Source organism: Rhinolophus sinicus, chromosome 5, assembly GCF_057876585.1.
Source record: "Rhinolophus sinicus isolate RSI-liver-muscle chromosome 5, RSI-T2T, whole genome shotgun sequence".
In the NCBI taxonomy this organism is placed as follows: Eukaryota; Metazoa; Chordata; class Mammalia; order Chiroptera; family Rhinolophidae; genus Rhinolophus; species Rhinolophus sinicus.
The window spans coordinates 32,607,394-32,621,998 of NC_142505.1; the positions used below are offsets into that span (position 1 = coordinate 32,607,394).

General features: G+C 34.6%; 1 protein-coding gene across 2 annotated transcripts in view; it reads right to left on the minus strand.

Annotated features, from left to right (window-relative positions):
• The window catches only part of ACAD11 (acyl-CoA dehydrogenase family member 11), a 71,010-nt gene that overhangs the window by 31,804 nt on the left and 24,601 nt on the right, over positions 1-14,605 (minus strand). Inside the window, exons 6-11 of one of the 2 annotated variants that reach the window (XM_019725930.3) lie at positions 14,448-14,589; positions 13,963-14,084; positions 12,124-12,230; positions 10,986-11,112; positions 4,719-4,796; positions 3,909-4,047 (exon numbers count right to left, since the gene is read on the minus strand). In XM_019725930.3, coding sequence (XP_019581489.3) covers positions 3,909-4,047; positions 4,719-4,796; positions 10,986-11,112; positions 12,124-12,230; positions 13,963-14,084; positions 14,448-14,589 — 715 coding nt within the window. The remainder of the gene's footprint in view (positions 1-3,908; positions 4,048-4,718; positions 4,797-10,985; positions 11,113-12,123; positions 12,231-13,962; positions 14,085-14,447; positions 14,590-14,605) is intronic. The other variant, XM_074312842.2, reaches the window with a different exon arrangement.

A 14,605-nucleotide genomic window follows, 5' to 3' on the forward strand; every position in this document is an offset into this window, starting at 1 on the left:
CCCTCTCTAACCTTTAGAGGGCACTGTTCAGTACACGATAACACTGTAGTATCACTCTCAGGTAGAAAAGAATGCTTTGTGTCTGCCATAGAGCAAAATGTTCTAGATGCCTTCCTCTGATTTTCAGTCCTATCAAATTTCTAAAAATACTATCTAAAACCTTTCCCATGAATACTGATTACTTACAAGATTTTGAGGAAGAATTTTTCAGTATCACCTCTTACAATGACTTTAAGGATAGTCACTGAAATACCTATGAAAACTGAGTTAAGTCTAAATCTCTCAAAATATGTTGATACTCCGGTAGGCCTGGTGGCTCAGGCAGTTGGAGCTCTGTGCTCCTAACACTGAAGGCTGGTGGTTCGATTCCTACATGGGCCAGGGGGCTCTCAACCACAAGGTTGCTGGTTCGATTCCTCGACTCCCGCAAGAGATGGTGGGCTCCGCCCCCTGCAACTAAGATTGAACACGGCATCTTGAGCTGAGCTTCCGCTGAGCTCCCGAATGGCTCAGTTGGTTGGAGCGCGGGCTCTCAACCACAAGGTTGCCAGTTTGACTCCCCCAAGGGATGGTGGGCTGTGCCCCCTGCTCCTAACAACAGCAGCTGGAGCTGGAGCTGAGTTGCACCCTCCACAACTAAGATTGAAAAGGACAACAACTTGACTTGGAAAAAGTCCTGGAAGGACACACCGTTCCCCAAAAAAAGTCCTGTTAAAAAAAAAATTAAAATATGTTGGTACTCTGTTCAGACACTCCTAACAAAATTATATTAAAATACACAAAATTCTTAGTAGATTAACACAAGCTTAAAATTCCTTTTGACTGAGGAAGAAAATGAGCCCTGAGTTGGAATTAATGAAGGTCATTATTTTCTTTGCTTGTTTTAAATTCAGTGTTTGTTCCAGTTCAAATGAGATAAATATTGAATACAAACTTTTCAAAAATTACCAGTTTTTTCCAAGAAGCTGGCAAAACAAAGCTATCATTTATGGGTTGGGGAAAAGAACCTAAATTACTTCCACAAAAAAATTTTTCCCCAAAAATCAGCCCAATGGCCCCCAAATTTTCCAGTAATAGCTTTAGAATTAAATTGCTATTTTCTAGTGGCTCCTGCCTAGCTCAGTCGGTAGAGCATGAGACTCTTAAAATTGCTATTTTCAACATTCCACTGTACAATATTGTCTGACTTATTGAAGGGCAAAAAAAAAAAAAAAGAAAACAAATTGGAAGATGATGTTTCCCATAAGCTTTTATAACTATTTCAGAAATAACCTGGGTTGCTGGAGTAGAAATTCATCTTTTATACTTAAGAAACCTCTCAAAGTATTTAATTGGCATCAATTCCCCTTCTTCATCTGCTTCAGAAATGCTCCAAAACACAATCCCAACAGAGCCTTCCTGAAGAAATCTCTACTACAAAAAGAAAACAAATGCTTAGTTTTTTACTTACGGTTTTACACATCTTGTTTGCTGAGGAGAGTTGTTGATCAGACTTTTATCAAAGAAAATATATTTTCCTGGCCAATTTTTAAATTTCAGCAGTTGGGTAATATCATTTAGATATTACAACTGAAAGACTCATGAAATTTTAATACTAAACAAAGTCTACAACCATCTAGTGAAAAGTGAGTTCACAGGTCAAATGGAGAAATAGTGGCAGAGCTGTATGTGCAAAGCAGGTCTTCTATAGCATTATTTTTCATACTATGACCTATTAGTGTTCATGAAATCAATTTAATGAAATACGCGTATGGCTAGCAAGCTCTAATAAAATAAAATAGATCAAAATAGAGTATATTTGATTAGACTCAGTGGAAACTATCTAAATGCACTGCATGTAGAAAGGGAAACTATTGTTGCATGAAGCCTTTTTTCAGTAATATATATCTCTCACCCCATCCATCCATCAATGAACATGCACATACAACTACATATGCCACATACTGGGTCACAATAAAAAATATATTTCTAACTCTGAGTAGCAATAAAAAAGTTATAAACAAAAAACTACCAGTTTTCTCTCCATAAAATTATGTCACCTACATAGCGTGATGTAATAGCTTTACATGAGTGAGACGAAATCTGTAGAAACTTTGTGAATAGATTTCTTTACTTTTACAATAGCCTCATTATTAGATGAAAATGGAGTACAGCAGTAATGTAATAAATCAGTGCTTTGAAGACGGAAAACCACGTCAGCGACAAGTTCAACCATCATCAGAAGTCTATGAACTATCTCAATAGTTCCAAAGAAATGAGCGTCAAAGTCCAGTGAGGAAACACTTTGCTATGCAACCACATTGTGTTTTCTCTCCAACATCTGATACACCTCTTTGTGGCGGCCCCATCCTTAACTCTTTTTGGGAGAGCTTTAGCACCAGGGCCAGACAATAAGCACAAAAGGCAATGCTGAGGCCTAACTTCTGCGGGAACACTATAGGATATCATACCATAATCCTTCTACTACAAGCCAAGTGCTAGTTCTTGACTGACAGCGTCAGAATAATCAGAGTAACTTGGTTAAAAAACAATACAAAAGACATTCCTAGGGTCTACCCTAGACCTACTGAATGTCCAGGATGGAGTCTGTGAATCTTGGTTTTGTGTTTTTTTTAAGTTCCTGAGGTGGTTCTTCTGCAACTCCAGGTTTGAAAACACCTTCTACAGACTACATTCCAAGTTTATCCCTTCCATATTACCCTTTTAAAGAAAAGTTGGCCTCCTTCCCTCATCCTTCCAATTTTTTTGTGCCCGAGTCCTTAGGGGCATTCTTCACTTCTCCATTTATAACCCACATCCAATCAGGAAATCCTCTTGGCTCTGCCTTCAAAATATATTTAGAATCTTTCCACTTCTCACCCCTTCCACTGCTAGTACCCTAGAACAAATCACCATCATCTCTCACCAGGATTATTACAACAGACTCCCTGCTTTCCTCCTTCTTTTGTTAATTCTCAACACAGCAGCCAAAGTGATCCTTTGCAGTTACATCTTAACACTCCCCTGCTCAAATCCCCAGTGGCTTCCCATTGTACTGTTATAAGCCATTATTTGTATTATAAGGCCCAACAAATAAGGTTCTCTCCTCTCTGACATCTTCTGGTCTTCTCCCAGCCATCTGCCCTCCTTGGCTATTCCTGAAATACACCACTCACACTAGTGCCTTAGGGCCTGTGCATTTTTTGTTCCCCTTTCTATGAAAACTCTTCCCCAGATATCAGCATGGCTAAGTCTCTCACTCTCTTTAATTCTTTATCAAATGTCATCTTCTAAATAAGACCATTCTATTTTAAATTGTAATCCATATTCCTTGTTCCTCAGCATTCCAGAGCTCCTCTCCCGTTTTTTTTTCTCCAACGCACTTTTCTTTTTCAAACTTACTATATAATTTACTTATTTACTATATTATTTATTTTTGTCTCCCTCCATTAAAGTATCAGCACCACGAGGGCAGGAATCTTTGTATATTTTACTCTTTGATATATCCCAAATTATCTAGAACAGTGCTTGGCACATAGTAATCAATAACTAATTGGTGAATAAATGGAGAAACAGTGAGGCTAATCAAAAGATGTGGCATTCTCTATCCATTCCAGCTAGCCATAGACATATCCAATACCCAGTCAAAAAACTGCAATCCTTCTCCTGTTAATCCCTTTGTGGCAGCTTTTATTCCCAAATACTCTTCATGTAATGATGTTTAACAAAAGAGTAATCCATTGAGAACATTATATTCATTTTTTTAAAAATTTAACTCAAAGTAACTGAAAAGTAAAATTATAGACAAATTTATAAATCAAGAACTTTATGTAAAAAAATAACAATAAAAAACGTCCTTGTTAAAATAGAGAAATTTTAAACACTGCTCAAAATATATGAGAACATCTATTTTTAAATAATGTAGTAACCTGGTGCTTGACAGTTGAAGACATCTGGAGCAAAAAAGCATTTCCCTGTTTCCTCAGCAATTAAGGCATAGTCCACCTGGTTGAGACCACTTACAGCTGGCAAAAACAGGTTCCACAAGCCCTCTGCTTTGGCCATTTCCTGTCAAGGTGATTAACGTGCCAGAGTGATTATAATTTACCATGACTTAAAATAGTTTATTTTTAAAAGATACTGGTATTTATGCTTTTTGAAATTTAAAAACACTTATGAAGTTATTTATTTCATTGTATCCTAGAGTGCAAAAACAAGTAGTTACTAATTCACCATAAAACAGTTTCTTAACTGTTAAAGAAATGACTTTTCCTCTAAGCTTTCTTAGATTTGACTGAAAAACTAAATTTGCTTACTTGAGTACTTCTTACTGAATCATGGATGGCTATTACAAAACCTCCCACGCTTGAGTATAATTAATGCCAAATATATTATTTTGTGCATCTCAATTCCTAACATGTGTTGCTATTAGAATTTGAAAACATGAAATGTGGATTAAGCCCTGCCTTGACTTCAGTTTCAATTAAGTGACAGATGGTAGCAAGCAGTGTTCATCATATTTTTTTCTTTGAACAGCTATAAGAGGTTGTCTTCATTACAAACCATATACAAAACACTATATAACCTAATTTGTATATTAGATTCTATTTTTAATATTCCTTTTAAAACAGTTATTACTAGAATTATCCTCTTCATATATAACAGCAGCAGCAACAACTAAGTTCTCTAAAGAAACCTGCATGTACATTTTATGTTAAAGGTTTTCTTATTTTTCTTACCTTGAGCTTATCAATCACTAAAGGTTTTTTCCACTTGTTTTCTGAATTTTCATTTTGAACATAGAACTCAATTACCTCCTTAATGTAATAAAAAGAAAAAAGTTTATTAGCTGAAGTTAATACAAAGTAAATAATACCATAAACTGTTAATATCCAAAGTAAATATATTTAGGTGAAGAAGTTTTTTCAGCTGCTATTAAATCAATAATATTTCTTTCTAAAACCAGACACAGAAGTATAAAAATTCTAGAGGCTTGTTGCTCACAAAATTTATACAGCCTCAATATTAGATATGATCTTAAGATGATTAACCATAGAGCTGGGAGGATTATGGGTGGAGTTGGGCCCCCTTGTTAACTCTAGTCCTGACTTCCTGTTAAAATTTGTGGTAACTTCCAGGGCAGAGATGCTAATAAATAGAGAAGCATCTTGGAATCGGGGCTTTTTGCACATGGGCAGCTGGTTGGAACACTGGCCGGCAAGTGTGCATTCACACACTCCTTGGTGGCTTTGTTTCTTTTTCTTTTCTCTAATAAACTGCTCTTTTGGCGGACTACCTGGAGAATTATTTGACCAGTCGACAGATGATAAACTTCTAAAATCTTATACCAAGATTTGAGACTTTCATTTTCAGCTTTATGGCACACTAGATGGTCATAGAAACCCCTTCCAGGGTAGTACAAATAAAAACGTCAGGTAAAATATTAAAAATAACTTAAAACATGCATTTAGTAATGCATAGGTATGATGGAAGGAAAATAAGGAAATCCCTCTGAGGCCAGGAATAAAAAACCTGACTCTTCAGGTGTAAAACAAGCACTGGAGCAGAGTTTGTCTGGGGCTGTAGGCTGGTCCAGGTTGGCCTAGGCCTTAGTTTTTAATGAGCCACAGAGGCGGGGAGGGGTGGGGGGGTTAAGGAGACAGCCAAATGCCCCAAACAGGGAAAGGACCAGAGGTTACCTCTTCCCTTAACCAAAGTCAGCATGCTTAATGGGAAAAACCTAAGTGGAAAAAAAACAAAATAAAAAACCCAGCCCTCAGAGGTAGGCCATGGGGATATAGGCCATATATACGATGGAATAGAAGAAAAGAAACATTTCTAACTTGAATCCTGTCTTTACCCAAGTTCAGGATCTGAATTCAGGGACCTGTGGGTCCCTAAAATCTCAAGCCAAAAACTAAATTTGCAGTGTTCCTGGTGACAGTGCCTGAAAGCACCTGGCAGAAGCAAAAGCAAATCCACTCTGGAGGAAAGAGTTGTAAACAAAGCCTTCAATAATCCCAGCAGATTAAATTCTACTTCAAAGAACATGAGTTCAAAATGAAAAAGTACTAAACAGTTAAGGAAACAAGCCACCATTAGCAAGAATTAGCAAAAACAATAGTTCAACAAAACAGAATCACACTTCGCAAAAACTACAGATAGAACAATGATCTGATACAGAATATATTTCTCTCCGATAGATTTCAATAATAAAAGAAGGAATGAAAAATATGACAAAGGATTTTCAAAATGGGCCAAATTTGAAAAAGAACTGATTGCAACTTGGGGGGTGGGGGGAACCCATAGTAATTAAACTTAAAAACTCAGTGGTAGTGGTTCTCAAACTTTGGTGGGTTTCTGAATCACTTGGGGAAGTTGGTAAAAACAGAGCCCAGACCCTATCCTACTTCAATAAACCTGGGGCGCCTGTATTCTTCATTAGCTCTCTAGGTGGTTGTGACACACTCCAAATTTTGAAAACCACTGCTATATGTGGATGGTTGAAAAATAAGATTAGTTACAGATGGGAAAAAAAAATTGCAAAAAGGACTGGAAGAAATTACTTTCTTGAATGAGGCACAGACATTCAAAAGAAGGAAAATATGAGTGGTTAAGGGTTATGACGAATACAGCGAGAAGTTCTCACATAAGTCTAACTGGAGCCCTAGATGAAAAGAATGGAGAGAGAGGGAACGTTAGAAAAAAACTATAAGAAGTTTCAGAACTGATAAAAGATAACAATCCTCAAATTCAGAAAGCACAATGAAGCCAGAGTATAGTCAAACTGCAGAACATCAAAAAAAAAAAAAGAGAAAAAGAAGGAAAGAATAAAGAAAAGCTCTTGAAGGAGGTAGGGGAGGGAGGAAGGCAGATTACTGATAAACAATCAAAATTGAGAGCTGACTTCCCAAAGCAACAAATAATCCAGAAATCAGTGGGATAGTATCTTCAATTGCTGAGAGAAAATGACGGTCAACCAAGAAGTATATAACAAATAAAACATAGTTTCAAGAATTAGGCAAAATAAAGGCATTAGAAAGAGACATAAAGACATAGAGATAGAGATGATAGAGAAAGATAGATAGATATAGATAGACAGATATACAGACAGATGGGCAAAGATAGGAATAGAAATCATTACTTCCCTCTCCTCAGTAAAAAAAGGAAAAGGGAAAAAGATAAAAATTTACTATAAGATTCTCATTAAAAGAACCTGATCCTAGAAGAAACATCTGAGTTGCAAGAAGGAATACAAAATACATGATAAATACATGGGTAATAGCCACATAAAACAGTAACAGTAATCTCTAATTTGTGCAACTAAAAGAAATAAGATGAACTAAAAAATTGGATAATAGCATTCTCCAATATTTTGCTATCATAGCATCTCTGTACCTATTATTTTTTTTCTACACGTAGGCTAGCAGAGAATTAAAGGCTATTAACTGGATTAAAGGCTATTAACATTAAAACTCCATATAATATTATTTTCTAAAATTGTTCCACCAATTTACATTCATGTAAGTAATATACTAAAATGTTACTTTTATTGAAGCATGGCTAGCTAGTCTAGAGTACTGCTGTATTTAGTGGAAACTTCAAGAAGACAAAGGACAACTCTTTCAAAGGCTCCAGGATGAACAGCATTTGCTATTTCTGTCAGGAAGTCAGTTACATAGGAAGATTTCCTGTTTAGGATTGTTTATTATTTCCATCCATCATATTGCCATGAAAATAGTCAATGCTATTGTGTTTGGTAAGAAATATATTATGCAATACATTTATAAATTCCTCATCTCTGGCTACTTCTCTATGACACTACAGTCTGAGAAATTAAATTACGTCAGTGTTTATATAATTATTTAAAAACTTGTATTATTTAATACTTCCTGTTCTAAACTATTAAGAGATTTAGTAGTTAATCTTTCTTTTGTTCTTAAAGTATGAAAAACAGTTTACTGGTGAAAGAAGTAAGCAGAAAATATGTTTGATGCCTGATCAATTCTCCCAAAATATCACCTTTAACATTCACTGCTTGAGATACTGCTTTGGAGTATGCTGGTTCAGAATCTTAAATCTGAGCCTGCAAGTAATTTTGCAATATAAAGTTTTTCACTTTAAACTTAAGTCCGTTAGAAACAACAGTTGTTCCCTAGTACATTAATAGACTCAGCAGGAAAACATGACTAATTTTACTATAATGTTAAAAGTCTGTTCTCAGTAATATGTCACTAGTTCCTATTTTACATGCTATTTTCTGGACTCCTATCCATTTTAAATAAGAATTGCCTTTTAACACTTTCATAGATAATGGGTTTTTATGTTCTAACTTCACAATATTCAAGGAGTTTCAATAAGGTCAATAGAGTAATTTAAAAGAAACTTATTTTTTCCTGTTATAGAAAACCGGAAAAATATGTAAAAGTATTAAGAAAAAAAATCATCAAGAGTCTTACTAGCTAAACTTATGTACCATGAAAATGTAGATGTATTATGTGATACGATCTTGTTTGCCAGACATAACTGTTTTCATTTTTGTAAACTTAGTTATAATAATATTTGAGAGAATTTATAGGCTGCCCCTCTTCCATTCTGAAAAAGCTAATTACTTTTCTCCCAATATCATTTCAAATGCGTATGTTCACAGACAGTGATTAGTGTTGTTCAGAATCATTGTACAGGATAAAACATTTTTACAGATGTTGGTACAAGTTCTTAAAGGAAGCAAAAACTCATTATTAGATGTGCATATATTCCAGATTTGAAAGATCTACAAAGACAAAATGATTGTGGCTTTCCTTGCCACAGAAAATATTAACAATTCTCCCTTTAAAATAATAAGACTGCTTTTTTACTTACCATAAAGCATTTTCTTTTACTGCAAATTCTTTGTAAATATTTTAATAGTTGCATGATATTGAGTTCAGTAGATGTATCACAATCCAATTTGTGATACTTCTCTTTTGTGCTGCATGTTTTCCTTGATTGCCCGTTCACATTGAAAGAGCAAGGCTACATGGTTTCCTCTGCTCATTCTCGCATCTCTTTTGAACAATGGGCTGGTTGCAAACACTAACATGTCATTTTAAGGATTCATTTTAAGGTGAGCAGGTAAGAATCAGGCCTGTTGATAGGCAAGCTGGGTCTACACCAAACCCCCACCCCCCACCACCAGAAAAAAAAAAGCCAAAACATGAAAGACCCTACTGTAGACTACTACCCTCCTGGTGAAGCCCTGGCTGCTCTGAAACAGATCATTTGCTTCTTTAGAGTACTCTTGCAGCTTTGTGACTGGGGCAAACAGCACTGCTACCCACGAGTGTTCAAGACCAATCCAAGCAGCCCATATACAAGTTAATTCTTAAATCAAACATCTTGATTGAACATCTACCCCTTTTCATTCTTGCTCTCAATACCAGCCAATTACAGGGGAGCCCATTATTTAAAAGCAATAAAAAGAATGGTTACCACCTGCATTACAGACTTCTCTTATTTCAAAATTCTTTTGAGATATGGCTTGCTCTGTTAAGGTTTACTCTTTGGTATGAACCAGTAGCTTTCCAAATCCAATTTGCATTCTCTTTTCAAAACCTTTAATCCTCTGATGTGTCTCCTTCCTGTTTATGTGCTTTTCCCAATTTATTCCATTAAAAAAGTAATTCTTATTGTTAATTCAATAGGATTTTATTTGAGGTTGGAGAGGCAAATGCTCCCATCTTTAATTAGAAGTGCTGCATTTTTTTAATACCCCAAATTACAGAATTTTAGAAATCAAAATTATATATATACTAACTAGAACAGAAAGTCTCCAAAGTGATACTGTAAGCACTGAACACACTTAAGAAATGACTATTTTGGAAGGAATGTCCTCATATTTAAGTAGTATTTTCTTTAAAAAACAACAACAACAACAACAACAACAACACTATACCCTAATCTGTGAGCAAAGTTAGTTTAGGCCAGCTCTTTGCTAAAAAGAGATCATTATTCATATAATAACAAGCAATAATACTAATCACCCTATAAACACATATCAACTCTGACTATTTTTTGTTCAAAGAATTTTGGTCTTTTTCAGTTTCCTATTTCATTTTGCCAGTCTAGCTCTAGACCTCTCAGAATCTGGAAGATTAAAATGGGAATTTATTGTATATCTAGTCATATCTATAAACATTATAGATGAAGAAACTGACACTCTGAGAGAGAGTTATTTGCCCAAGACCACGTAACTTGTGGCACGAATGGGCTAGAATCAAACCCTTACAATTTCTACAACAGTGTTCTACCCAAATGCCTTACATACTTTCATAATAGCTTTTATCTTTTCTTCACAGCATTTAGCATCTTACTTAATGTCTTTGTTTCATGCTAAAGTATAAGCTCTGGGGAGTATAAGTACTAATATGTTCTTTCTTTTACTTTCAATGGCTCTCCAGGTGCCTAAACCATTATTAGGTACCTGATAATTATTTGTTAACTGAATTAATGAATGTACCATGTTATATCTCTACCCTCAGTGAACTAATTGAAACTTAATACCTCAAAATAGTAGCTTGTGGGGAGAGAGGTGGTAGTATCTGTGAGCAGCGTGAAATGATATGCAAAAATTTCTGGATATGCCCCTCTTGTTTTCTCTACAGTTCTTTTAATTCTCAAAGGGGTGCATTGAAAAAAAAAAAAGGCTGAAAGTCACTGTCTTAGGGAAAGGTCCTGAAATTAGTGTTTTACTCTAATACACTTAATACAGCTTTACAAAAAAAGTTCATTTCCTTTGACTTAATTTTAATTCCACAGATTTATCTGTGGCATTGCCTTGGCATATATTAAAAGCTTGGAATGTTTCAGGACCAAGTTCTGTAGCAGCTCAGTGCTAAGGTGAGGAGGCGCATCTAGTTAAGGATCAACTGGAACATAAGATATCATGGTTCCCCTCGAAGCAGAGATAACAAGTAATTCACCAATAGTGCTCAAGCACAAATACATTCTGTTCATACGATACTTACCTTTTCAGCTGGAAGGATGTGCTGTTTCATGAAATGCTTCACCTGAGTAAGAACTTCCTGTCCTCTCTTGCTCTGTGCAAACAACTGTTGGGTAGTGTCAACGTGTGGTGGTACAGTTCTCAAAGTTCTTTGTAAGAAAAAATGTTATAAAGATATCCAAAATCATTATATTTCTGAATATAATGTGAAGTCTTCCCTAGCTCCCCAAAAATAGTCCTCAGAAGGAGTTGCCATGTTTTGGAATTTTTTAAGTGTTTCCTATTATGGGGTAAATGTGGAATCACTTTATTTTGAACATCAAATTTTAATGCTTAAAGCACTGTTTGGAGAAAACGTAAGCCTGGCATGATTGCAATCAATGAGAGTTTTGAATCTTTATTGAAGTCACCTGTCAGAATTTCTTAAAAAGGAACCAAAGAAATTGAACACAAATTTAATAATTACTCTTAGTATATGCCTCACAATTACAATTGCTGGATATCATTATAGACAAGACTTCTAAAGAGTAACACCATCGGTTGCTATGTTTTGGAGATCACATATACCCATCGATAAAATGAGTTGTAAAACACAGCTGTCCTGATGTTATGATATAGGTATCTGTGGCTTGGGTGAATTTCCAGAGACAGTATCATCCACACATTCAGTAAGTGCTACATATCACACCCCTGAGATGGGAGTGTGGGTGGTAAAGTATATTACATGCCTCAAAAAGTGCTCCACTGATGGAGACATGGATTTCAAAGATGGGTACGCAATGTCTGAATAAAATATCATGATGTGATGGTGGAAAAGAGCAATATTCCCAAATTTAATAAATCACCTTATATAATTTATAACTTTAAGTGGGTATATGTAAGTAACAAATATTAGAAGAAAACATTTGAGAGTTTTATCTATATCCTTAAAAGTTTATACACTCAAGTTATCAAAATACTTTTAATTATAAATATGCATAATTTTTATATTTGAAGTCAGTTTATTTTCAGGCAGATAGAGATTTGCCAAACTATAGTGATTGGCAGCAGCAATTCTGGTGTAAGAAATAAAAACAATCCCTATCCCCCTGAAGTTTATAACCTTCACATACTTAATAAAGGCTCTAATTTGAGTCAGCCAAATAATTTATTTTGCTTACCTTTTTGAGAGTTGCAGTCCTGTTTCTGCCAGAGGTTGCACAACATTGGCAAACAGAAAGCTATTCTCAGATACATTATTTCCCAGAAGATATCTACTGTATACTCCCTGTAAGTAAATTAACATGGAGCAGTTAAAATTCATTGAAAACTCTTTAGTCTTTCCACCAATTTCCCAGTTTATATGAGTCACTAAACTCACAAGGTACCAAGATATAAATCAGATAATCAATTCTATTAATTTACAAGAAGGAATAATCATACCCCCCAGCTAAAGAGTCATACTGGTATCATCTAGTAAACACACTCTCTTCCTAACAGAATTGTAACTGGCAATTCAAACCGAACTTGAAACTGAGCTCAGCAGTTACCAAAGATACCAAATTCGCAAGTTATATCACTTCTGAAGATCACTGCTCTCCCTTCATAGTGGGGGAAAATCTGAAGAAACTAAAACAAAATAAACTATAAAACTAAAAAGAAAGCAATGAGATGACCTCTAAGAATATTTTATCTCATCTTTGAACCCATAGTTCAAGTGAACCTGTAGTTTCCTTTGAACAGTGTTAGCTGAATGCTAACCAGTTTTTCCTGCTTAATTCTCCACATTCTGTGCTTCCAACATAATACTTTCTCCTCTCCCCTGCCTCCCCACCAAAACACAATCAACTGAATTTCATTAGTTTATTTCTTTATACAACTCTTTATGTAATAAAACACTAATAGTCTTTCAATTATTTCCAATTTCACATTTCTAGTTAGAATAGAATGTTTATGATCATCTCTAAGGTTACTTACTACTATATAGTTTATAACATGTATATTAATTTCAATCATAACCCATGTCAAACTTTGATTTGAAATGAAAATCTAGTGAAATTTAAATTCAAAGCCTATCTGGTATCTGATTTGAGGAAACTGATGGATATAGAAACACACCACAAACACTATTTTGAGAAACCCATCCAATCAAGTTGATTAACTAATATGATTAACATGACTATAAAATACAGGATGAGATATAACACAACTATTTCCTAGAAGTCATTTCAGTTGTTCATGAATAGCCTGAACTCTGAGGACAGAGAAAAATAACCACAACTTTCTTTAATCTTTTTTCCATTCTTGTTTGTTTCTGAAATTTCTTATTTACCTGTTCTTTCTTCAAACCCTACCTAGCCCCTTGCCACTGATGAAGTATATCAATTTCTTAAATAAGCACCCAAGATTCAAAGTACATGGAAACTAAATTAGTATAGTAAAGAATGCATCCGTTTAAAGTGTAAGTTTTTAAAAAACTGAACTTATTCTCAATTTCCTCTCAAAATTAATCACATAAATATGACATTAGAAAATGAAAAAAATTACTCATCTACACTCAAAAACATATTAAAAGGCTACTATATGCCAGTTACTACACTAGGGTTTGGGAAGTTCAAAGATAATTCTTTCCTCATCACCAGACCTGGTTAATAAATGGTTTTATAGTCTGAAGCAGACATTATTATAAAATTTTAGCTCTTTCTTAAATTGGATATTCAAGAAATAGCCAATTCTCGAATGCTTTTCGCTTTTTGTGATTATGTCTTTCTCTCTTCTGACCTCCATCTTTTAAGTTTATTATACCAAACAGTGATGATCCATTTTGCTACTCAACTTTTTTCCTTGCCAAATTCTATTCTGTAAGTTTTGGATATGTATTTTACCGATGTATGGTATTTGTCATTATGAGAAGCCAAATGAGCTAAGGATAAAGACGACAAAACCTCTAAAAGATCAGAAAACATTGTCAACCGTACGTTCATAAGTAACGATGAAACACGTTACAAACAATTAATTACCTGTAGTATCCCAGCCATTTTAAAATATGAAAGGGCAAGAAAGAAATTCCAGTTGGGAAGAATGGGAGTAATTCCCCTGCAACGGCTATATATTGATATTAGTTCTTCCATTGATGGTATCCCTATAAAAACAGCACATACTATAAACTTTGATAAAAAATCTCATGGTGAATATTTAAAACTGTCATAAGATTGTATATGTACATAAAACTAAATCTAATAACCATTAGTCCACATAAAAAAACATGTTCTAAATGTTGATTTCCAAAAGAACACTATATACAAAGGATTACATTTTGTCATAAATCACTAAAAGTGGAATGCTTTAGTCAGAAAAGTCAATAAGGAATAAAATGATTTAGAAACATTTTAAAAAGCAAATAAAAGCTATCTGAAATTGTAATATAATCCTATTTTTAAATTATGAGGAATAATAAAGTTAATGTTATATTAATAGCAAATTAGGCAACATTAAGTTTTCATACCTATGGCTTCTTGTAAATGAGAACTTTGATTTATAAATGGAACTGTCCTTGGCCAAAAGTAGAATAGAGAGAGATGTGCTAAGTCTGACAAAGGATGACCAATGGTTGAAAGCTCCCAATCCAGTACAGCTATAACTCGAGACTATAATTAAAAATAA